The 25,618-nt window shown below is 49.3% G+C and overlaps 1 protein-coding gene across 1 annotated transcript; it reads right to left on the reverse strand.

Annotated features, from left to right (window-relative positions):
• Window positions 1-1,360: 1,360 nt before the first annotated feature.
• On the reverse strand, window positions 1,361-24,945 carry TRIM14 (tripartite motif containing 14). Its single transcript, XM_043890889.1, has 6 exons — window positions 24,658-24,945; window positions 22,055-22,150; window positions 14,770-15,003; window positions 10,788-10,950; window positions 7,338-7,430; window positions 1,361-4,743 (listed from the first exon to the last, which is right to left on the reverse strand). The coding sequence occupies exons 1-6, from the start codon at window positions 24,871-24,873 to the stop codon at window positions 4,208-4,210; spliced, it is 1,338 nt and encodes a 445-aa protein (XP_043746824.1). The 5' UTR covers window positions 24,874-24,945; the 3' UTR covers window positions 1,361-4,207.
• Window positions 24,946-25,618: the final 673 nt, after the last annotated feature.

The following is a 25,618-nucleotide window of genomic DNA, read 5'->3' on the forward strand; positions in this document are numbered from 1 at the left end:
GGCAGCAGACGGACGTGTTCCGGGGCCTGGGAACAGGATGTGGGTCTGAAGGGAAAGGGGGGGAGGCGCCCAGCTGGGCTCCAGCAGAGACGGTTTCTGGTCAGCCGCCTCCAGGCCCTGTCAGACCGGGATGTCGCTCCCAGGCTGCTCTGTAGACCTCAGAGGGCGGAAGCCAGGGGGCCTGACACTTCGAGGAGCAGCTGAGGGCATAGGTCTTTTGGGACGAGGACTGTGAACATGCTGGCGAGGAGGAGGGCCATTACCTAGAACATGCTTCCCACTGGCAGGCAGAGGTGACAGCCTGGGTGTGACGTGTGGGGGTCAAGTATGGGGCTGCCTGCGCTCTCTGCAGGAGGGCTGGCCGCCTCACGCTGCGCCAGGCCCTGAGGTCAGGAGGGTGGACATCTGGGCGCAGCTCTGGCCCATCTGCACGTCCCCAAGTACCTGCCAGGCGGGAGGATCCAGTGCTGAGTGCGCAGTGTGGCAGTAGACAGTCCCTGTCTGCTGGTACCTCCACAAGCAGGCCCTGCATGTGTGAACTGCTGAAATGTTTTCCAAGCCATGGGAGCTAGAAGAGTGGGCCTAGGAGAGGAGGCCGTGGCACTCTGAGATCAGTCTTGCAGGTTGAGAAGCGACTGAGGGACGAACTGTGGGATGTGAGGCATGGGAGGGGCTGTGGGTGTCCAGGTGATAGCTGGGCAGGGATGGCCACATGGAGAGGAAGGAAAAGATTTGGAAGGTGGTCAGGAAGCACGCAAGGGCCTAAAGCCTGCTGACTTTGAACTGCATTCTATAAGCAATGGGAAGCCACGGAAGGCATCAGAGCAGGACACGGGGAACTCAGCCTTGGCCCTCTCACTCTTAACGCTTATCCACCCCACCTCGTATGCAGCTTGGCTGCTTGGGCAGGCGGTCTCCTCCTCACGGCATGGGCTCTGTCCACCCGGCCTGGCTGTGCCGGGCCATCTCTGTGCCCTCTGCTAGGCTGCCTCCTGCAGGCTATCATCACTGTCCCCTTCTCCCTGACAAAGAAGAACTGCAGAAACAGAAGAGATGATGGAGGGTCCCTGAAATCTCTAAATATTAGTAAGTGACCACAGATGGCTTCAATGTCAATCAAAAATTACATAATATTATCTTGGATAGGAACAGCTGGAAGGCAGGATTTATTTCCACATGAGCAAGAACTTAGTGAACTACCTTTAGAAATAGTGACCTTCTCCTGCTCTTAGAGATACTCCATCAGGGACCAACTGACCGCAACAAGGCATTTGTGGAGGGGGTGGGAGATGAGCAAGGCCCCGTCCAGGCCTAGGTGCCGGGTACTCGAAGCAACACAAACTCCCAATGAAGAACATGGTTAAAAGGGATGGTATTCATGTTTTATTAAAACAAACCACATCTGCAAGCAATTTGCTCTTATTAATAAAAAAATTTCTACAAATTCAAGTCTGAAAGACAGTAAGTGATGGGTACCGTTTCAGACCTGGACCCCAAGAAGGTTCAGTCCTGTGCCGAATGCTGCCGGAGGCGCCTGCCCCTGCCAGATGGCAGCTAGGAGTATTGGCTGTCTCAGCACTGCCAGGCCCAACAGGTGCCCCGCTGGGATGCTAACAGGCCCTGGCATGGTACGGCACTGTCGTTTTCAGGGTAGTTCACATCCCCTGGGCGCGTTGGAGCCTCACGGCACTGGTAGGTAGGGTCATGAATCCCACTTTACAGATGATCTCCCAAGTACAGTGACTAGCCTGAGGTCACAAATGATTGTGCAGTTTTTGTCCTTTATAGTTCAGCTCTGACTCCTGCTACAATACATGAGTCCCAAAACCTCAAATCTCCCTCGGGGTGTAAGACTTCCTCTCAGAGCCCACGGAAGGTAACCCCAAGGCAGACTCAATCCCACAGTGTAACCAGGGAAAAGCGGGGCATCACAGGCCTCATGAGAGAGGGGCCAGAGCAAGTAGGCACCGGCTAGAGACTGGCTGCATTCCCCTAAACACGGTGGAAGCGTACAGACCCCAGCCCCACCACTAGCTGTGAGACATTCGGCATGTTACTCATTCTCTTAAGTTTTGCCACGTGTACCACTGTCAAACTATCTTTATCCTAGGGGTGATGTAAGGATCAAATGAGTTAATAGTTGTAAAGCATTAGAACAGTGCCTGGCAAAATAGCAAGGATTTTTACCTGGGCCCTGTGGCTGTGAGTCGGGGAATAAGTCTTGGTGCGCAGAGACGAACAGAGATGTGGGGTCAAGCGTACCCATCTCCCTCTGTCAGGAATGCCCTCTGCCTGTCAGAATTCAGCTCTGGGCCATCCCCAGTAGAATTAATTTCCCTTTTCCTGGAGTGCAGTGTTTAAAACATCTAGCCAAGCTGGAGTTTTCCATCATTTGGTTAGGACGAAAGCCACTTTCGAGGTTCCTCTGCCTTGTATTCTACTCGTGTTATACTGCCTCATATCAAAGTACTGTTTTTAGGTTAAAAAAAATAAAAAACCACTAGAAACGGGCAGTTTTATATGGTTCAAACTAACTAATGCACTGAGAGTCTGTTTAAACCCCAAGGGAGCCACAGCCTTGCATGTTCCTCATCCTGCCACTGCCCTCCTGCCAAGCACCTAAGGAGATAACTGAGGACAGTGTCACTTCAAAACCACGTAAGGGGCTTGACAAACAGGACGCTGAACGTTCAGAACCGGGCACAGACCCGAGAAAGAGGCCTTTCCCTCCCTCCCTCCCGGAGGGGCCGACTTCCCCAGGAAATCCTGCTGACCTAAGCCTTCTCTATTGACAACATCACTACTCTCTGGAAAGCAGGGGCTCTCCGCATTTCCTTGGCAACATTTTGGACCTGAGGAAAATAGGGATACCTGAGCTGCCCAAACCCCACTCATGGTGAGTTCCTCTCCTTTTGATTCCAAGACCGTTGGGAAAACTGCCTGTGGTTGCTTAGCAACAGTCATCTGCTGATTTCTTCCCAACATCCCCTAAGATATGAACAGCAGTAAAATCTTTCAGGCTGAAAGCTGGGCTGGAAGGGCTGGGCCAAAGACACATGGCTGAGTGCTGGCCCAGTCCTTAATCTCTGTGGGTGACTTGAGGCAACTTTCTTTCACGACCTTACTCTCCCCAAATGTACAATGAGGTCAGGCTGGGTGATCTGTGAGGCCCTCCCAACTCAGCTGTTTTGATTCACTAGCAGTTGGCTAGTGGTCATCAACTCACTGCCTTGGAGGGAAGGGACATTCTGAATTTTTCAGGGTGAGGAGGGCGTAGGACATGGCTGCCCTTAGAAATCTTCCAATCTAACTGGAAAGACAGGTCCCAGACTGTGGATTTCTTGTGGTTTGGGGAGAATTCCTGGGGCAGTTAAGCCTGGGGCAGACAGACAGGCAAAAAGAAGAAAGGGCTTTCCTGTACAAATGTGTTTGTATGGGAAACGGCAAAGGCAAGCATATACAGGTGGAACCATATGACCCGGTTCTGCCTGAAGGGTCTCTGAAAAGACTAGGAGGAGCTAGATAAGGGCATGTACTTTGGGGCAGACTAGAAAAGTCTTGAATGCTAGGGTAAAGTGACTCCCCCATCCCCCTCCCCATTGTAGTCCTTGGGAAGCTTTTGATATAAAATGAGGTTACAGGCAGATCACTGGCTGTAAGGCAGAAAATGAGCTTGGGAAAGTGTTCAGGCCAGGAGGTGCTAAGAACCTCTTGCAGCTGCTCCTAAGGGAGGTGACATGGACAAGCTGAAGGAGAGTCAAGAGCAGGAAGCAGATCCAAGGGACATTAAGGGACAGAAGAGTCTTAGCGACTCGCGCTCATTCACATATTTACCTTGCGCCTACCGTGTGCCAGGCAGTTCTGGGTGCTATGTGAGCGGATGCTGGGGATCATGTTCACTGACATGGTCAGGGTGCTTAAGGCTCAGCTGTGGCTGCGTGCTTTCGGGAACCTCAACTACAAGCAGCGTAGTGTCAGTGTCCCGGTGGCGGTGGCGAGGTCGCGTGAGAGAGCAGCAGGAGAGGACCTGCAGGCTTAGGGCTCGTTGGCAACTCGCCTACTGGGAGAGGAGCTGTACAAAGCACAGGCCAGGACTGGTGGGGGAGAGGATGGGAACGCTTACGGCGGAGGCCGTAGACCAGCTCCGTCTGGATGCGGTGAGAGCAGAGCCGTGGAGAGCCCAAGGCGCTCACTAGGGTCTCGGCCACTAGGGCAGCCGGGAGATGCTGATGGCCCCTTCCCAGAGCCGCAGGGCCGGGTAGAGCGGCTCCTGGAAGGCGGCCCGGAAGGTGTGTAGGTGGCTCATGCCGCCCGTCACATCGTAGAAGGCCAGGACGCCGGCCTCGTAATCCAGGAAGACGCCGAGCCGGTCAGGGTCGTGGCGGGGCCGCAGGCGGCTGCGCTGGCCGTCGTGGAAGGCCCAGTACTCGAGGTCATAGCGCTTGAGGCACCAGGACTGGCGGTTGCAGCCCAGGCGGGCGGCGTCCGACGCCCCGTGGCGCCGCAGGGAGCCGTACGCCGCGCCCACCCACCAGCCGACGCCCGCCTCCTGCACGTCCACTTCCCAGTAGTGGCGGCCGGCGGCGAAGCAGTCGCGGCCCAGCACCTGCCACAGCGCGTCGAAACGCAGCGCGGGAGTGGGTCCCAGGCGGCCGAGGAGTCCGCAGCGCACCGTCAGGAGGTCAGCAGAAAGGCGCAAGCGCGCGTGCATCGTGTCCCGGTCCAGACAGGGCGTGCGCGCGTCTGCGGAGGGCGGGGACACCGGGCCAGGCCTGAGGGGCGGGGCCAGTGACCCGGCCCCGCCCCGCCCCTCCCTGCCCCCGGGAGAACGACAGCGCGAGGCCGGCTGTCCTGCGCTTGTTCACGGTAGAAAACTGGAAACACGCAAATCACCAGTGGGGAGGTGATCGGGGAACACGGGGAGGAGACAGCACTTTAATGCACATCCGTTGTACAGCTTGAATTTTGTACAATGGAATTTGTTGCCAATTTCTAAAAATTTAAAAATAACCCTATCACTATTTTAACACTTAAGTGTCCTTCCAACTTTTTTTACTTGCCCCTTTATGGTTTTTTCTTAACATTGGTGTCATACCATACAGACTCTTGGTAATTTGTTTTTTAAATGTATTGATGTATTTATGAACATTTTACCACGTCGTATAATATTCTTTTATAAGAGCATTTAAATGGCAACGTTAAGACTTTTATGTATAGATGAATTAGAATTTAACCTATACCTTCCCCCTGCTTTTAAAAAATATTTAAGCTTTTAAGAAGACTTTTGAAAACACTAATGAATCCATTTTTATATATCTGATTATTTAGGCTATATTCCTAAAAGAATTGCTGGGTCCATGGGGATGATTGCATTTTTAAGGCCTTTGCCAAATTGTCCTCCAGAAAAGTGGTGGTGATTTGAACTCCCAGTTACAGTTCTTGTTTCATTATACACATTTGGAGACATGAAGTTAGAGAAAAGTCTAGGTCTTAGGGCATGTGGATGTTCAACTTTAGTAGATAACTACCAGATAATTTTCTTGGTAATATTTTGGAGTTTTCTGAAGAGAGGTTTTATATATCTTTTGTTAGATTTATTACTAAGTTTTTAGAAAGTGTTACTGAAAATGTTTTTTAACATTTCATTTTCTAATTGTTTATTGCCAATACATAGGAATACAATTAATTTTTGTATGCTGACATTATATCTGGAAGCTTTTCTAATTCATTTGTTAACTCTAATTGATAGCTTATTTTGGGTTTTCTGTAAAGAATCATGTCACCTTTGAATAATGGTCTTTTTTTACTCTTTTCCTATCTTTATAGCTTACATTTCTTTTTCTTGCCTCAAGGTAATCTCTAGGACATCTGGAACAATATTGCATAGTAGTGGTTATAGTGCACATCCCTTTCTCCTATTCCTGGGTAAATATCCAACAGAAATGCATATAGTTGCATCAAAAGATATGTACAAGGATGTTCATAGCAATATTATTCATTATAGGCCAAAGCTGAAACAATCCATAATGTCTATCAATAAGCACTAGGTATGCTATGTTCAAATGATGGAATACTACACCACAGTGAAAATCAACACACTACTGCTACACACAATCATATGGGTAAATCTCACAGATGTTGTGTTGTTCTGTCGAAGAAGATACAAGAGTACAGGCTGAGTGATTTAAGTACATAAAAGTCAAGGACAGGCAAAAGTAATCTATATTGTTAGAAGTCAAGAGAGTAGTTACCCTTTGGGGATAGTGAACTGGCATGAAGAAGGGTTCTGGGAGCTGGAAATTTCCATTTCATGGTCTGAAGGAAGTTATTGAATGTGTTTACTTTTTAAAATCATTGAGCTGTACACCTTTGGTTTGTATTCTTTTATGTATTTTATATCTGCTAGCGATTAGTTTAAAAAAATACACGCCCAGTAATTCCACTTTGAGAAATTACTCTTAAAAAAATAATCCAAAAATGAACTAAGGTGTATTCAATCACTTATTAATTCAACAAATAAGTACAGGAATGGATGTTTATTGCAGCATTGTTTACGGAAATGAACATGTAAAGCAGCCTAAATGTCATAGTGTATGAGATTGATTTAAACATGGCATATTCAATGGAATGCCATGTATCCTGTTAAAAAAAAAAGATGATATCTGTATTTATTGAAATAGGAAATTGTTCAACCTACACTACTAAATTTTTTAAATTACACAAGAATATCTATAATATGATTCCATTTTTAAAAATCTGTACACACATGTACTTTTAAAATGTCTGAAAGAACATATGCCAAAATACTAACATTTATCTCTGGGGGAGGCAACTGTTTTCTTTTCATATAAGTAATTTGTAATTCTCTACAAGAAGCATGCATTACTTGTATAGTTTTTTAAGGAACAAAGATATCCATAATATATCAGTAAATGAAAACAAAGATTGCAAAACAGTATGTATAGTATGACACCATGTTTGTAAAATATATATATATTAAATATTTATCATTGTATGTATATGTAGATATGCCAAAGAAAGTTAAAAGGGCAAATAGTAGTAGTTATCTACTATTACGTGTCTGCTTGGTAGGTAAGCAGAAAAATTTCTGAAGCTCTTCAGTGATTTATGAGTGATTTTCTTTTAAAAAATTTTGTTTTCTACAGTGAACATGTATTATTTCTGCATTAATTACAAAAAAAAGCTGATAATAAGGGTTGGAAAAAAACAAAGGTGTGTCTCTCAGGAAAAAAGGGAGGCCCCTCAACTTCAGTGACCCTCCCTCCCCACCATTACACCCCACCCTCTTCCCTCTCTCCCCACACCTGGGGTCTTACATTTTAAGAAGAGTGATCGCTCTGGTGAAGGGCTTGTTTTCAACAAGGAACCCGGCTTGACGCAGGAGGAGCCCGAGAGCTGACAGTTCCTACCTGTAATGAATTGTGAGAAATCAGTGCCTGGCGTTTAGGCAAGCAGCACAAACTACAAAACATTACTAAAAATATTACAGAACTGGAGATTCACATAATTTCTCCCCCAAGAATGGCATGCAAATTTAAGTAGGAAATGCAAATTCACAGTAACAGGAAAACTCCAGGACAAGGCTCAGACCTACAGAGAGGCACACTTTCCAAGACTGGAAGCAAATTAAGCACTGGCAGGCCAGTGTGAGTGAGCCCTGGACATGGGGAGGAAACTGCAGCCTCCAGGACCATGCTGAGAATCAACCACGTAGTCAATGGTCAAGGAAGGGGGCAATTTCATGGCAGACATGCAAACTCTAGGATAAAGATAGAAAACAGGAAATTAAAGCTGAGCCCTCAGCAAGGTCATATCCATCCAGGTAAAAGGTCATACTCATCCAGGTAAAAGAGAGTTCAGGGGAAACCCAGGTCACAATCCCTGTCTCTAACAATTCAGTCAGGTCAGTGAGGAGAGAAATGGGAGTGCTTGAGCTATACTGCAAGGCAGAAAGTGCTCTGGATCCAAGAAGAGACATGAAAGGGTTCCAGGGCTTAGAGGGGTCAGCGAAGGCTTCCTGGGGGAGGAAGCACCTCAGCTGGCCCTTAAAGATTTGGGGAAGGTTTGGACACCCAGAAAAAGGATGAGAGGCTTTCCCAAGGATATAGCAGGAGCAAAGACAGGTGCCTGGAGTATTATGTAAAAAGTGAGGAGCCAAGGAAGGTGTTTGAAGGAGTGTAGACATGAGCAGAAGAATTTCCAAGGCTCCCTCTGATGGGGAATGGCCGGGGGAGGCTGAGAGTAGACACATCCTGTGGGTAGGCTCAGGGCTGACCTGGGGCAGCAGGGATGGAAAAGGAGCCAGGTTCAGGATATACTGCAGTGGTACAAGTTCCAAGGCTTGACTCTACTGGGAGCAGGGAATGAAGAGTAGATTGGAGGCAAGAAGCAGCGGTTTGGGGGTTAGCGGGTGGAAGATGCTGGGTTCCATTTCAGCCTGTTGGACCTGCAATGTCTGTGGAACTCACAGGTAGGGCGGTGAGGCGGGATGTGGGAAGCGCAGTGGTGCTGCAAGACCCCCATCTCCTCGGAGCCTTCCTGGGAGGCAGTGGCTCTCGGTATTACCTGTGATAGTGAGAATGACGGCCTCATCTGGAGGTGGATGAGGAGGAAACAGATCCCCGCGGAAGAGAACACAGCCCCTGGGACCACAGTCTGTCTGAATTCTGCCTCGACTCCCACCAGCTGTGTGACCCAGGGCAAGTCAGTTAACCTCTCTGGCCCTCAGCTTCTTCACCTGTCAAACGGGGGTGATGAAGGCGTCTACCACAAACAGGCGGGGGTGCTGCTTGCGCTTTTTAGCAAAGCGCAGAGAATACATGAAGCAAATGACCGCTGGTAATCTTCCCATCAACCTGCGCGTCAATCATGGTCTGCCGTTTTTTGATCATGGAGCATACTCTGACGTGGATAAGATCCATGCCATGAAAGGCAGTTTTGCCCTTAACATCTTGGGGCTTCCCTGGTGGCTTAGAGGGTAAAGTGTCTGCCTGCAATGTGGGAGACCTGGGTTCGATCCCTGGGTCAGGAAGATCCCCTGGAGAAGGAAATGGCAACCCACTCCAGTATTCTTGCCTGGAAAATCCCATGGACAGAGAAGCCTTTTCGGCTACAGTCCATGGGGTCACAAAGAGTCGGACATGACTGAATGACGACACGTCTTCGGGAATTAGCTTTAATTCTCTAAACGCAGCTTCATCATTCTACAGATCAGCAAGACTCACTTCAAAAGGTGACCTTCGAGGCTATCAGATGCAATTTGGGTTGCTAGAGTTCCTGTGACTAGGGTTTTTCCAAAATTTCTTATTTGGAACATAGCTGCTGCTTTCACAACCTTTCTTAGAAAACGGATCAACCACTCATGTTTCTTCTTGGCTTCCTTTTTGCTGCCTTTTGTCAAGCACTTGCTCTTGCAAATCCCTATGGTGCTACTCAGACAGCCAAAAGGGCTGTTCCTTCCAATTCTAAGCGCTCTTTTTCCTCTCAGAATATGACAGCTTCTTTCTAGTTGTTCAGTTCAAAATCTTTGAAGTTTCCTTGGTATCGCTCTCTCTTCTTCCCTTCTTGTGCCTACATCTACTCCAATTGACTGCTTCCGCCCCTTGCCCTTTGCTCTTCCCCCAGCAAGTCAAACTCACCCTTGCCTTGTGCCTCAGGACCTTTGCACTTGCTTTCCCCTCTACCTAGAAGACATTTTCCCCCAGATGTAACAGCAGCAGTAACAATAATAGCTAGTGCTCACAGGTGCTTATTACGCCTGAGCGCTTTACATGTAAGAACCCACTTAATCCTTACAACAACTCTATGAGACGGGACTATATTATCATCTTCATTCTATGGATGCGGAAGCAGAGGCATAGAAAATAACTGCCCTGTTCAAGATGGCAGGGTTAGGAAGTGGTGGGCCTGGGATAGGAACCCAGGCAGTTTGGCTCCAGAGTCCATGCCTGTGACCACTAAGCTCTCCGGCCCATGCTTCAAGTCAGCTCCCACATCCCCTTTTCAAAGGGGCCTTCCCCACTTCCCCACAGAAAATAGCTCTTTCTCCTGGGCACCCTCTGTTCTCCTTACTCAGCATTATTTTTTCAAGGCACTTCTTATTGCTGATACATATTCATTAGTTGGCTGTCTTCCCCTTAAAAGACTGAGCCCCGCAAAGGCAGGATCACTGTTTTGTACCCTGCCGCGCCCAGCACATAACAGGGCTCAATGACTGTTTTGGACGAACCCTAATAACAGAGATGAAGGGATGGATATTTCTGAGCACCTGCTTTGTGTCAGGCCCTATGGTGACCTCAGAGATGGACCCAAAGTGGTTCTTGCCCTCCAGGCATTTAAGAGGTAGAGAAGGGCCCCTGTATCCAGCTCACAAACACCCCCAGGCAGGAGATGGAGAGGGCCCAGGGCAGAAAGGCGGACGGCTGAGCGAGCAAGGGAGCCCGTGGAAGGGCTTCCCAAGTAAGGGCAGCTGTGAGTCTTGACCAGGCAGAGGAGGTCGGGGGAGCTGGTCCGTCCAGCTGGAAGCTGAGTGCAGGCTTAGCTGAGGTGACGCAGGACCCCGGGAGCGACTAAGGGAGGGGCAGGAGAAGAGCCGCGCGGCGGTGAGAGACAGGCCCCATCTCGGGACCATAGGAGGTGAGGCTGGCAGGGAGGACTGGGCCCAGCCTTGGGCCTCTGTGCGGGAGACATGACTCAGACTTGACTGCACCATCTCTAGTGACGGCACCAGCGGAGTGAAGGACCCAAGGGTGGACACAGCGACTTACTCTCCTTAAGGCGGACATCCAGCGGCGTCTGCAGCAGGCTCTGCATGGCTTCCACGAGGTCCTTAAAGAAGCTCTTGACGGGCTCGAAAGAGTGGGGCACGGGGTGGCACAGCTTCCCCAGGCTCATCTGCTGCTGTACCTGCTGCTCAGCGGCCGTGTACTCCTGCCGGGGCACGCGGGGCTCAGGGTCGCCTGGGGCCGTGTTCCAGTCTCCACCATCACGCCAGGGACAAACCCAGCCGGCCCCGAGCCCTGCTGCCAGCCCAGACCCGCCCCCAGGAGCAGACCCCGCCCCCAGGAGCAGACCCCGCCCCCAGGAGGAGACCCCCCCCCCTACCCCCACCCCCACCCCCAGTGCTCCCTCCCTGCGCTGTGTACTGAGGTCCACTCTGAGCATCGGGGGCGAGGGAGGAGGCAGGCTGATTGCCCTGGCCTTGAGCTCACCGCCTTGAAAGGGACCCTAAAGCTTTACAGACACTGTGACAGGGATTGGTCTGCAGTCCAGGGGAACAAAAGGAGGGGCCAGTTTTCCTGCGGGGAGGCGCTCCTGGGGCATGTCCAAAATGGGGAACAGAAAACCATGTCCCCCAAAATGAAAGCCAACGACTCTGGAAGCTCAACCGGAAAGCGAACTGAGGGGGCGTGCCCACCACAGTGGGGGCCTGTCCTGTTTTCTGTCTGGACAGTGCCTTTGATTAAGTACCCTTCCTGCGTCAAGTGTGGCTTTGCTAAGGAGAAGCTTGAAAACGGTCCTGGTCCCCCTTGCACCCACAGCATCTCCACTCCAAGTTCTGGATGTGGAAGTGAGGGTGGGTGGGACAGCGGCGTGTGGCTGTCAGGGACAGCAGAGGCGGAGGTTCTGGGGGTGGCCCTGGGTCGGTGGTGTGAGCCATGACATCTCGCCCGGGGGAGAAGCGGTGGGGTCTACATTGAAGCAAGCCTGTGCCATAGCCTTGGCTTCACTCCTGTGGCCTGGTCTTTATCCCGACTTTCCGGCCCTCCTGCAGATCCTGTGTGCTACCTAATACTTTCATAAACTGCTTTCCTGCTTAAAACAGTTACAGAGGATTTTCTTGTTTGCACCTAAGATCCCTGTCCACACTTCCTGGAGAGTAGTCCCAGGCAAGGATTTAGAAGATAGCAGATTGCCTTAGGCGAGCAGGCCCGGCTGGTTGGCAGTGCTGCCCGAGATGGGAGGGGCAGATGGACTCCTCAGGAAGGAAGGAAGGAAGGTGGCTCAGCAGTCGGCAGAAGAGATGCTGGGCCTCGGGAGGGGCTGTGGATACTCTCTAAGCCCTGTCTGCCTAGGAAGCTACAAGTCTAGAGCCGGCCTTCATCTGGGCGGGGAGAAGGGAATTTGTGGGGAAAGAGGGCTAAGGTCACACCCAGAGGGCTGGCCAGGGAGTCAGAGCACTAGCAGAGGGCAGGGGGCGGCTCTGGGTGGCCAGAGGGTGGCCAAGAGGGAAGATGGGGGGTGAGGGACAAACGGGACGACCTGGTAACACCAAACTGCAGCGTTTAGCACAGAGCCCGACACATAGAAGGTTCCTGATAAATGTTCATAATGGAATAAATGAATGAAACCAAGAATATCTACCTCTTGCCTTTGCAAACTCAAAGAACAGCCATATAGCCACGTATCTCTCTGCCAGAAACCAGCTGTCATCTTGGATTCCCCTAATCACCAATCCTGTCACATCTCTCAAACCTGCTTGCTTCTCCCCATCCCCACTGCCCCTTCACTGGTCCAGCCCACCATCATCTCTCTCCTGGATACCTGTGGTCTCCTCCCAGCTTCCCTTCCAGCCTCAGTCCTGCATGCCCAGTCCATCCTCCAACCTGTTACAGTGACCTCTCTAAACCATTGATCTAACCATGTCATTCCTCGGTCCCAAACATTCCCCTGACCCCTTTTCTCTTTACAAGACAAAGTCTAAACTCCATGACTAGGCATATAAGATCGTTCATCAACTAACCCTGGCCTCCTTATCCCGTTGCATCTCCTAACAACCCCTCCCCTCTTGTAACCCTGCCCTTCCTCCAGCCAGGCTGAACCCAAGCGGTTCTCCAGCCTGCCAAGCTCTTGCAGGCACATGGCTCCTCCTGCCTGCTGTGTCCTCTCTGCTCCATCCCTCTGTATATACCCAGTGAGCTCCTCCTTATCCTCTGACACCAGCTCCACTGTCACCTCCTCTTGGAAGCCTTCCCTGATTCCCCACGCAGAGTTGGACTTTTTTGGACACACCTTTACTTGCTAATTTGAGCTATGTTATGTTGTGAATATTTCTGAGCACGTTTCCCCACCCAAAAGCTCCTAATGTGAAGCAGGGGCCTGTTGCAATCATGTTGTTCAGTGTATATTAGATGAAAGAGTGAGCAAATCAAAGGAACGATTAATGATGATAATCAGTAACTCTGGAACCAGGGAATTAAAAAAAAAAAAAGCTCTGAAACTGTATCTATGATGAAAAATTAACATTCTTCTCCATGGAAGCATCCCTTTGCAGTAGATATTCTTAAGTGTATCATCATTTTAAAAGAAAGAAAGAAATGTATCCCTCTGCATCTTGCTTCTCAAGTACAATGTCTAAAGTGCCTGGAAGAGCACCTCACCCAGAAAATTGTTAGGCTTTTTGTTGCTACTGTTGCTGTTATTTGACAACGATTCACAGGCTGAACTGACCAAGGCCACATAAAGGTATAAGAGTGGAAATATCCTCCAGGGACTGGCTTGACTAGTTTTGTACTGACTGATTTCCCTGCCTTATTTTGCTACCAGAGCCCATGCTAATCTGTGGTTGTTCTCAGTGCCATCTTTACTTAGTTGTACTCTGCCTCATCCTACAAACCTTTAAGGCATCTTACAAAAGTTATCTAATGCTGCACAGTTTGCCTTTACTGAGAAAAGTGAAGCCAAGAGAGAAGAACCAGGATAAGAATGTAAGCTAGAAGGCAGTGAGATGAGGCACAAACTATATGAACAAAGTCTATTCCAGCTATATGGAACATATTTGGCTCTGAGCTTCCCAGAAGCTATGCCAAAGAGAAAGAGGAAGAGTCAGATGAGTAGAAAAGGAACCTGGTGGATCAGATGGTGAAGAATCTGTCTGCACTGCAGGAAACCCGGGTGCGCTCCCTGGGTTGGGAAGATCCCCTGGAGGAGGGCATGGCAACCCCCTCCAGTGTTCTTGCCTGGAGAATCCCATGGACAGAGGAGCCTGGTGGGCTACAGTCCACGGGTCGCAAAGAGTCGGACACTGAGCGACTACACTTTCACTTCCACCGACAGAAGAGCTTCTCCCGTGGCTCCCTGAAGACAGGAGCTCCACCCTCAACAGCACGCTCCACTCAGAGTAGTAGTGAGCATCACAGGACTAGTTTCTAGACGCTCCTTCAGTACAATAGCCTCCAACAGAGCCCCGTGGCCAAGGAGGCCCGTCCTTCTCTCCCCTTTGAGCAAACTGTGACTCAGCTCTTGAAGTCTGCTTAGTAGATTTTACAAGGAGACCTGATTTTCCCGGAGTGATGTTTCCATTAAGACTGTATAGTCAGAGGACCGGGCAGAGATGTCTTGTGGCTTTAGATTCAGACAGACCCGATCCCTGATCTACCACCTACCAGCTGTATAACCTTGGATGACTTCCTGCATCTCCTGGAGCCTCAATTTCTCCTTAGTAAAATGGGGTGAGAATGTCCAATTTGCAGAGTTCTTAGTAAATATTAGAGCTAAGATACCTAAAGTGCTTGGAACACAGAAGCCCTCAAAAATGGTGGCTGATAATGTCATTTAACTAGTCCAAGATGTATATTATCTGCCTAACAATGTATATCTTCTGACTTGCGTGGGGGCAAGGAAGTCTACGTGCTGGCAAAGCAATTCTCTGTGTATTTACTCAACGTGTGAACCCCGTGTTCAGCGCCACATTAACCAAGATGAAATACGGTGGCCAGAGTCCACTGTGGGGCGGAAACCCAGCATTACCTGCAGCAGCTGTACGGGATTAGTTTCTTGGCTGATCGTCCAGACCCTGTTGGACAGAGTGTTCATGACATCAATTTGTTCCCCACAAGACTTGATTTGCTCCGTGTACGCCTGCAGGGCAAGCTGTGTGTTTTTATCAATGAATTTCTTGGCCAGAGCTTCCTCTTCTTCAAGTAGTAATCTGAGTTCAGTAAATTTCCCGGCCAGCCAGGTTTTACTTGACTCTGCCTGAGCCTAAAAAACGAACAACACAAAACCAGTTGTGGATGATATAACTGCCAACCAGGAAATCTAAAATAATCAACATGAAAAGAAACTATTATAACTTCTAAAAAGAGAGTTCAGCACTTTAGCTTTTTTATAAAAAGCTTTCCTAAGTATTAGCTATAACCAATTGGAAAATGTATGGAGAAATAAAGATCATTTTTAAAGCAGCAGAAAAAACAGCAAAATATTTAAAATTAAACCCAACAAAAACTGTAAAGACCTAGATAAATAAAAGCATAAAATTGTAAGGAAAGACAGAATCTGAATGCATGGAAGAAAAACCATATCCTTGTCTGGGAAGATTGATTACTATACAAATGTCATTTGTCTCCAAATTGCTGTATAAATTGGATACAATCCCAATCAAAGTCTCAACATGCATATTAACCAAATATTAATTTATTGTGAGAGAGAATAAGCACAGGAAAAGTCAAAAACTGTTTTTTAAAGGATCAATGAAGGGGAACTCTCTGGAGGTCCAATGGTTAGGATGCCATGTTTTCACTATTAAGGGCCGCATGGGATTCCTGGTCAGGGAACTAAGATCCTGCAAGCCTCATGGCATAGACAAAAGATAAATAAATAGAAGATCTATGCAGATGAGCTGCCTTGTTAATCGCTAAGTCGTGTCCGACTCTTTGCGACCCCACGGACTTGTAGCCCAATCTGGCTCCTCTATCCATGGGGTTTCCCAGGCAAGAACACTGGAGTGGGTTGTTCTTTTCCTCTGCAGGGGATCTTCCTGACCCAGGGATGGAACTCGGGTCTCCTGCATTGCCGGCTGACTCTTTACTGTCTGAGCCATCGGGGAAGTCAAAACGAACTGTGAAGGTACAGGATTTAAAACCACATGGTTTAGGGACAGACAAAAAGATCGAGAGGAAGAACAGCTTAGAAAAGTATAAATATATGTATTTGTTGAATCATATATAATTATATATTAATATGTATAATTGTTTATATAATTATATATTAATGTTATATACATTATATAATTATATGTAATTCAAGAGATGGTATTGGTACAGCATGCAATTAATCATCTATTTGATAAAACTATTAGATACTTACTTTATTCTGTATACAAACATAAAGTCAGACAGAACCCCACCTGTGAAGTACTCTTGTGAAAAATGTAAATCTGAATCTGATTAAGCCTCTAGACCTAACTTAGAGATATAATTTAGAAGACACGTGGAGGACAGAGGGGCATGTTTACCATCAACTTAAGAAATACACCAATCAACTGCATTTTGAAAACTTTATTTCACTCGTATTTCAAACAAACAAAATATAACATTTATAAAACAACTGGGAATGTGACTACTGGTTGGATAGTTGATGATATTAAGGAGCCATTGTTAATATGGTGATATTAATATCATCTTAATATAATATGATACATATGATATATATGATATATATGATGATATATATAATATGATATATAATATCATATAATATGATATTAATATGATGATACCCGATTTAAAAATGATACTTTTTTATGTATTTAAAATTGATACTTGATTTTAAAAATGAGTCCTTATCTTATAGATACAGGTAATATGCTCAGAATTTTACCGATGAAATTATATGTCTGGATGACATGTATGCATGTATGCTTGAGGTTTTCCACAATAAAAGCTAAACAGACTATTCTAAATAAATTAAGGCACTATACATTAAAAAATAAGTCTATCAAAATGAAATATAGAACAATTTTATGTTTAAAAATTTGGGAAGGGAGGACCTCCATAAGACTCAGAGCAAAAAGGGAGTCATGACAGGTTGGATCACATGAAAAAAGAAATGCTTCGCGAGAGGCAGGGCAGCGTAAACAAAGCTACATGACAGGTGACCAACTACACAGGCCTCCTGTCCATAACGTATAAATCACTCCGTTTAAAAACGGACCAGAGATATACAAGTGTCAGCAGACATATGAAGAGGTGCCTCAGCATCCCAAACAACCAAGATCAGGGAAGTGTATATATCGGCCATCAGACTGGAAAAAGTGCTAACTGATGGATAATACCAAGAATCCGTATGGGTGTGTGGAATAGGCATTTACATACACCGCGAGTGGCGGTGTCTATTAGTAGCTGTTAGAATTTGTAGAGGGTGATATAACATCGAAATTTTAAATGCTTAAATCCTGTGATGCAGCAACTCCTCTTGCAGGAATAGATCCTAGAAAATGTCTTCACATGTGCATAGAGGTTTGTGTAACAAGACAATCACTATAGCATTGTTGGCGACAGAAAAGTTGGATAAAAGTTTCAATATGAGAAGTGTAGGTATGTTCATTGTACAAATTATGCCGCATTCACACACTGAAATAATATCCAGTGATTAAAACGAATTCAGTGTTCTGATATGTGCTATGATTCGGAAGAATCTTGAAGATATGATGCTAAATGAAATAGGCCAGACACAGAAGAACAAATGTTGTATGATTCCACTGACATGAAATATCTAGACTAGTCAAATTCATACAGACAGGAGGTAGACCAGAGGTTACGAGGAGCTCATGGGAGGGGAACGGGAAGCACTTCTTAGTGATGACGGAGTTATGTTTAGGGTAATGAAAAAGTTTTCAAAACAGGGCTGATGGCTGTACCACACTGTGAATGTAACTAATGCCACTGAATTATACGCTTAAAAATGGTTAAAATGGTAATTCTTATGTGTATTTTGCCACACACACACACACACACACACACACACACACACACAAAGAATGCAGTGGACCTATATATCCTGTCCGGGAAAGCTCTTCAAGACATCATGTGAAAAGGGGCTAGCTGCAGAATAATACATACAGGATGGTCTCATTTATGTACAAAATCACAAAAGAAAAACTGTATATGGATATCTGCATCGGTATGTCTGCCAAGTGCATTTAAAATATCTGTCTGGTCATGTCTGGGGAGAGGTGTGGGGTTGGGGAGAGGGTCAAGAGGGATTCTCACTTTGTATTTTCCAAAGTTCTACACTGTATTCTAATACGCTATTTAAATTTTTAAAACTGAGATGTGTTTATGTATTACTAGTGCAATTAAAAACTAAAATCATGAAAAAAATTAGGCCAGTATCTTTCCTCAGACCAAACATTTATACAGCCCACAAGCAGGAAGATCCTTGGTATCCAGGCAGGCGTGGGGGTGAGCAGGCTCCCCTGTGATGCCACGTTCTCTCCTTAGTTGGGTGAGAATGTGTGGTTTGTCAGGATCTAGGGGATGATTTTCCAGAGTCTGTGTTTCCCATACAATGTTCTACGCACGGTCAGGCTCTGAGTCTAACTTATGCCACCACATGCCATAGAGATTAAACAGTTTTTGGCTACCTTGGGAATTAGTCTACAACACGGTTTCTATGAGTCAGCAAGCCTGGAAAGCACATCTTTGTTGAATGACTGAGTGAAGGAAAGAAAATGTGTTCTAAACCCTTGATTTATCAACACATTTTGGAGGCAACATATATACATGGAGGACCTTTTTCTAGAAACTGAGAGCAAATATCTTCTCCCAACAAACCTGTACTCCCAGCAGTGTCCACAGATGCACTTTTTTCAGAAGAATATACAAAATACGCTTAACGACACTACACACCGTTACAAATCTCAACACAGAAAACTTAAGGTGTAAGCAGCCTGAGACGGATTATGCAATATGGTTTCAAAAAAAAAAAAGACAGAGAATTCCGGCAATGAAACAGAGAAGTACACTGGTTTGGGCCACATCAGTTCAAAGCGAACCAATATACTATATATATATTGTTGTTTAGTCGCTAAGTCATGTCTGACTCTTTGCAACCCCATGGACTGTAGCCCACCAGGCTTCTCTGTCCATGGATTTCTCAGGCAAGAACACTGGAGTGGGCTGCCATTTCTTTCTCCAGGGAATATTCCCAACCCAGGTGTCAAATCCACGTCTCCTGCTTGGCAGGAGGATTCTATACACTGTGTATCTATATACATTTTTGTTGTCATTTACAAAAGTATCAAAAGCTCACTGTAGAAAATTTGGAAGATTTGAAAGAAGACTACAACCACTCTGATATACGGTCATCTTATCCCAGTTTGAGTAAAAAGTTAGGGCAGCAGGCAAGTGCTGATTTTCCCCACACCTGGATGTATCAGCCCCCTGAAGAGCCGTGGTGGGGAAGCAAAGAGCCTATTCAGGAAAAATCACTTAACGGGTATTGGGTGGGGACTCAAGATCAAGCCCTTCTTGATTGCTCTCTGGAAAGGCGTGACTGGGTGGGCCTAGTTGTTGGCTTCTGATCAGTAGACTTTGGCCAGTTATGAACTTTATTGGTTTTAATTTGTTTACCAAGCTGTTTCATGGGTTAACTTCCAGGCAGATGGTCTTTGCCCTGGTACTGCCTCTGAGAAAGCAGGGACGGAAGGGCGTGGTTCCCCAGACCTCTCTGCCACGAGGCCTGCGCGCGCCGACTGCAGTTTGCTACAATGCACCAGAGCCCCCACAAACGCTTGTGCCTGTTGAGCCAGCTGACTCACGCTGGGAACGTGTCCCAAAGGAAATAAATCAGGTGCCAGTTATCACTGCGGTGTTGCTTCACCTGAGTGGAAACGGGACGCGATCTACATGTTCAACATTCGGAAAATGGTTTCATGAGTCATGGTTGAGCCATATAATGGCCCATACAGCCTCTAATACCAACACTGATAAACAACTTTTAATAACATAGGACAGGGTTAGGATCTTAAAAAACAACCACAGCACCCTACCCCGTAATGACAAATGCACTGCGCTTAGTCGCTCATTCGTGTCCGACTCTTTGTGACCCCATGGGCTGTAGCCTTCCTGTCTAAGCCACCGGCGAAGCCCGGGAATACTGGAGTGGGTAGCCTACCCCTTTCTCCAGGGGATCTTCCCGACCCAGGGTCTCCCGAATTGCAGGCAGATTCTTTACCAGCTGAGCTACCAGGGAAGCCCAAAATGACGCGTGTGTCTGTGTTAGTTGCTCAGTCGTGTCCGACTCTTTTCGGCCCCATGGACTGTAGCCCACCAGGCTCCATCGTCCATGGGATTCTCCAGGCAAGAACACTGGAGTGGGTTGCCATTTCCTTCTCCAAAATGACATAGTTGAGTCAAAAAAGGGAGAAGGAGCAGACATGGGAAATCTTCCTTCCTACTACTTTCAAGCACATGGAAATGCTGAGCAAATGTTAAAGTTACACGACCAGCTTAAAAAAAAAAAAAAAACAAAAAAACCCAACCCACAATCAAACAAACAACAGAAAGGAAATCCCCAGGTCCCCCAAACAAAGAGGAAGTCGGTGTCAGAACCACAGGCAGGAGCTGCGCTGAGTGACTGGGTGGCTGGAGGTGGAGGGGCGTGAGAGGGCCACAGCATGCTGGAGCCCGGGTCACCCAGGAGGGCTCTCTGGGCACCTGGCATCGTTCCCGCGGGAGTGGGATCAGGGCCATCTGACCGCATCAGACCAGATGCGCAGAGGGCCGCTCCCTCCATGGACCAGGCACCGGAAAAAGTCTATCCGCTGGCCTGGGGAAGGGGCAAGGAACCTTGTCATCTACTCAGGGTCACGCACCGCTTTTCCAGCTTCCCAGAAACCCGTAATTACTTCAAAATAAAGTTTAAGTTGGGTCAGTGTGTTAGTCGCTCAGTGGTGTCCAACTCTTTGTGACCCAATGGATTGGGGCTCGCCAGGCTCCTCCATCCACGGGATTCTCCAGGCAAGAAGACTGGAGTGAGTTGCCATGCCCTTCTCCAGGGGACCTTCCCGACCCAGGGATCAAACCCGGGTCTCCTGCATCGCAGGCAAACTCTTTACTGTCTGAGCCACTAGGGAAAACTAAAGTTGGGGAAAGCTTCAAAGACAACCATTCCTTAGATTAAGCTGAAACCTGCCCCCCTTAAGACTTTCCACATGGATACTAACTTTTTCCTTGGGAGCCTCCAGACTATATCTGCTCAGAGATTTACAGACAGTGAGCCTGTTCTCGGGTCTAAACATCCCCAAGCACCTCCCCTAACCCTTTGGGTGTGCCAACTTTTAGTTCCCATATTGTCTTAGACTGATGCAGTTGCCTGAGCCCAGAGCCGTGCTCTTGAAGATGACATGATCAATAATTAAGCCGGGGCCACAGGTGTAAAACATCTGTCCTCAGTAAACTGGGGCAGGCTGTCACTCAAAAGATAATGGATGTTGGACAAACAGGGGGCCAACTCTCTGGCCTAGTCTGGCTGCTAACTACTCCCATGGTCAGAGCCAGTCTGCCTGACTTGGGGTAGCCAGTCTGGGTTCACAGAGCCCTCAGTGAGTCAGGCCTTGGGAGGGCATCCCACCCCAGCCCTCACTTTGAGGAGGCAGCAGATGTGGCTGAGAAGGGAAGGGACTAGCCAAGTTCACCTAAAAGGCTCCTAAAGAGCAATGATACCATTCTCACAGTTAAAACAGCAGCTAGGCTCATGTCAGTCCTAACTTCCTACTTAAAACTCACAGAAGAATCCACTTAAGTAAACATTATTATGACAGGATAAGCCTGAAAAACATGTCATGAAATATATTTAAACCTATTTCCTTTGTTTCAGCAGTGAAACTGAAAGTGTGATTTGCATGGTCCTTACCTTATATTTTCTTTGCTTAAGGCAATTTGGGGTGCAGGGGGTGGAGGACTAATCTGTTCAAGAGGAGGGTCTTGGCGATGGAGGGAGAACAGGCCATTCCTCCACTTCGTCAGGCGCTTCGGGACAAGGCTAGGGCTCCGGGTAGAGGCAGATTCACTGCAAAGCTAATGAACGAGAAGCCCCAGGCCACTCTCTAGAATGACCCTTTCATGGTCTTGCAACTAATTTTGTGCTCTTTTTCTTCAAAAGGGTCCCCTAAATTACAGAAGCTCCAGGCCCCACCAAACCCCCCTTTGAGGTCGGTTTTCATTTTCCCTGGCTCCATACTGGGGAGAACCCTGTGCCGGAGCAGAGAAGCGGACATCTCGACCAGGATCAGGAAGAAGCCCCCACTTGCCTTGAGCTTCTCAGCAGCATCTTCGATCTGGGTTATGTTGTCAACTTGCTGCTGCTTCTTGGTCGCCAAATGCGTTAAACACTCTTGGGTGAATTTCTGTATGTGAAAAAGTTAGGACAAAAGTCTTTATGCTGTCACTTCTGAAATAACAAGTCATCCCAGGGGTCATCTCCTCTCACCCCTGTGTATTTTTCAGTGGAGGTATCTGAAACTCAGAAGGTATGGCGACTTGCCCAAAGTCATGAGGCAAGTTGGAAGCTGAGCTGGAACCGGGGCCCCTCTGATCCTCAGAGACCCACATCAGGTATTCTCCGAACCCTGAGGTGTTCCCTTCTTTCTAGAATAGTCCTACTTGGGACCTGCTTTTCCAGGCCCTCTAACAGGATTTTAGGGAAGCAGCTTGGGGTCAGCCGAAGAGCATGCACTTCTAGAGTGAATCCTGAGTACTGTTATGCAGTGGGCCTGTTCGAGGAGCTGCCTCACGGAACCTCCCTCCAGGCTTGGTCTGTGGTCCTCTGGCCTGGACTGGTGTGCAGAGGGCCTGCATGTGTAAGAGGTCCCTCTCCCACCTACATGGCTCCAGACTCCCTTCCATGTCTCTGCTTTTTGCAATTGCCGTTTCTTCCAAGACCTGCTCTGCGGTGCCCCCTGCAGCTGTGACCTTACCTCCACCTCACCTTCTTGCGGCTCACCTTACATTCATCTATGTGCTGGATCAACTATGAACTTTCAGAGGGCAGATCTGATCCCTTCTTGGCTCCTGCTCCCCCACAGGGACAAGGGGGCGTCCCTAAAGTGTTTGCTGAATGGAACAGAACTACCAGGGGCTGCCAGCTTCAAGTGGAGAGCTGGAGCTAGCTATGTATGAGCCCAAGTCCCAGAGTCAGACAGGACCTGCTGGATCTGAGTCCTAGCTCCCCTTCCACATGACTTAGGCAAGTGGCCTCACCTTTCTAAGCCTCGGTTTCCTCAGCTGAGAAAAAAAAAAAAGGTGGTGGTGGGGGGACAACCCCACGGAGTCGCTGTAAAGAATGAGGACACACAGTGCTTGCTTCAGTGCCTGGCACACAGAATGCTCAGAAGGTGTCGCTTCTGCGGGGGATTGGGAGTGAGCGGTGGGCATGGGAACACAACAGTAACCCAAGGATAAGCCACAGCCTCACCGTCCGCCTTCCAGGAGCACATCCTCCATCCGCCCACCCCCCACCGCCCTTGAATCTTCTGGTCAACCTCCTGTCTGTCAGCCAAGGATAACGTGGCATCCTGGCGCTTGAGCCCTCCAGTCACAGCGTGCCTCTTCTGGTCTAGGTGCTTGGTGAAGCCCCACTTACTGTCATGGCCAGTTTCAATGGCACCCCCACCCCCACCCCCACCAGGAACTCTTCCTGGGCTTCCAGCCCCTGGTTCACATTTCTGCTCTGTGGCTCCCACTGACCACTGCCTCAGGCTCCCCGATTACAGTCCTTATCTTACTGTGTTGTCACTGGTTTGTTCTTCCCCTACTAGCCAAGGAAGGCCTCCAGGTCAGGGAAGAATTGCTCTGTTCCTTGCCTCCAGGCACGGGTAGAATCTGAATGGATGTCTAAGGAATGAATGGGTGGGTGGATGCAAAAGAGGGAGGTGGACCTACCTATTAGAAGACGTATCTCTGAAAGCAGCCTCCTTAACTCTGAAAACAGCATTTTGAGGAACTATTGTTATTACTATTTTATAGATAAGAAAAAGAAGATCTAGGAGGCAGAGGAAAACCTTGAATCCTGGGCTCCACCCGCTAGATTAGCTTCAAAGTCACAACGGCTAAGTCAAGTGCAGGGAATGGCCGTAGGACTGGATGAATCACAGGCGGCTTCCTGAAGGAAGAAGTGGTAGAATCAAATCTGGGAGGGGAGCACCCGTCTAGCCCAAAGAGGGCTTCGCAGGGGTTTGCCCAGTCACTGGACAAGTTGGCCACTAGGCGGGAAGAGGAGTCCAGAGCCCCCTTCCACTACTAGGATTAAGCATGGATGGGAGCCCCACAGTGAGACTGGGCCCGTGGGGAGCAGTCCTGGGTTCAAGGGCCAGCCTCTGCCTCCAGAAGCCTCTTTTTGTCTGAAAGCGGTTGACTAGCTCCCAGCTGACTGTTAGGCGCGCGGCACGGGGCGCGGGGAGGGGGAGGGGGAGGGGCAGGCCGGCCCAACCTCAGGGCCAGGGGGTCCACAGCCCCTCCCAGGAACTCCAGGAGGGAAAACCGGAGGAGGCGTGTGTGTGTGGCTTTCGTGAAACACAGTTGTTTTCTAAGCGGGAGGGATTTTTCCATCTTTGTTAAAGGCAGCTTTTCTTTAGGTCCAAAGGCCGTGGGGTGGACCCACCGTGGTGGATGAGGTCCAGGATACCCGGCCAGCCGGGCGCCCAAGTTCTTACTCCCAAACCCACCTCTTCTGACGCTTAAATGATGGCCTTGGCTCGCCGGTGCCCTTCCTCAGTCTCTCTTTCTGAACACAGGTCGGCCGCCGAGACGGTCCCCGGGCCGCCTTGCCGGTCCTGGTCCCAACCGGGAACTGCCAGGGCACCCGGCACGCCCCTCCCCGCCCGTCGCTGCGGGGCTGGCGCCCCAGCGTCCCCACCTGCACGCGCGCCGCCTCGTCCAGCGCCAGGCCGACCGGGTGGCCGCGGTGCGAGCCGAGCACCGGGCAGAGCGCGCAGACGCAGCGGCGGCAGCGGCGGCAGAAGAGCTCAGCCGCGCGGTCGCCGTGCTCTGAGCAGAGCCCGCCGCGCGCGTCTTCGGGCTCCGCGGGGCCCAGCCCCCCAGGAGTCCCCTTGAGCACCGCCGAGCCCGCCATTCGCCCCCCGAGTTTCTGGGCCGCGGCCGAGCAGCCGCGAGAGGCCTGTGGGGAATCGAAAGCTGGGCGCTGGGGCGGGGCGCGCACAGTTCCTGCAGGGAAGGGCGGGTGGCAGGGCGCCGCTCGCAGGCCGGCGGGGGGTGCTGGGGGGTGGGGTGGAGGGTGCGTGGGGTGGGGGTGGGGGTGCTGGGTGGGGTGGGGGTGCTGGGGTGGGGTTGGGGTGCTGGGTGGGGTGGAGGGGGGTGGGGTGGGGGTGCTGGGGGTGGGGTGGGGGTACTGGGTGGGGTGGAGGGTGCTGGGGTGGAGGGGGTGGGGGTGCTGGGGTGGAGGGGGGTGGGGTGGGGGTGCTGGGGGTGGGGTTGGGGTGCTGGGGGGGTGGAGGGTGGTGGGTGCGTGGGGTGGAGGGTGCTGGGGTGGAGGGGGGTGGGGTGGGGGTGCTGGGGTGGGGTGAGGGTCAGTGGAGGGGGGTGGCGGGTACGGCCGCCGCATCGGCACCCTGAGGACTGCGCCGTGCCGTCCCGCCCACCTGCCCCAGCGGTGAATGAATGCTCAGGCCTGGGCTCCCGGCTGCGTCTGGCCCAGAGGCAGCCACAGCAGAAATGGGGGTCACGTCGAATGGGCTACCTGGAAGGAGGTGGGCTTCCCCCGCTAAGTGACCCTTGTCTTGATTAGGAAAACTGCGGCCCTGTGGGTGGGGCCAAAGTTGGCCGTGGCCTTCTGGGATGTTGTGCATTACCTACATTTT

The sequence above is a fragment of the Cervus elaphus genome, chromosome 29 (assembly GCF_910594005.1).
Source record: "Cervus elaphus chromosome 29, mCerEla1.1, whole genome shotgun sequence".
NCBI lineage: Eukaryota > Metazoa > Chordata > Mammalia > Artiodactyla > Cervidae > Cervus > Cervus elaphus.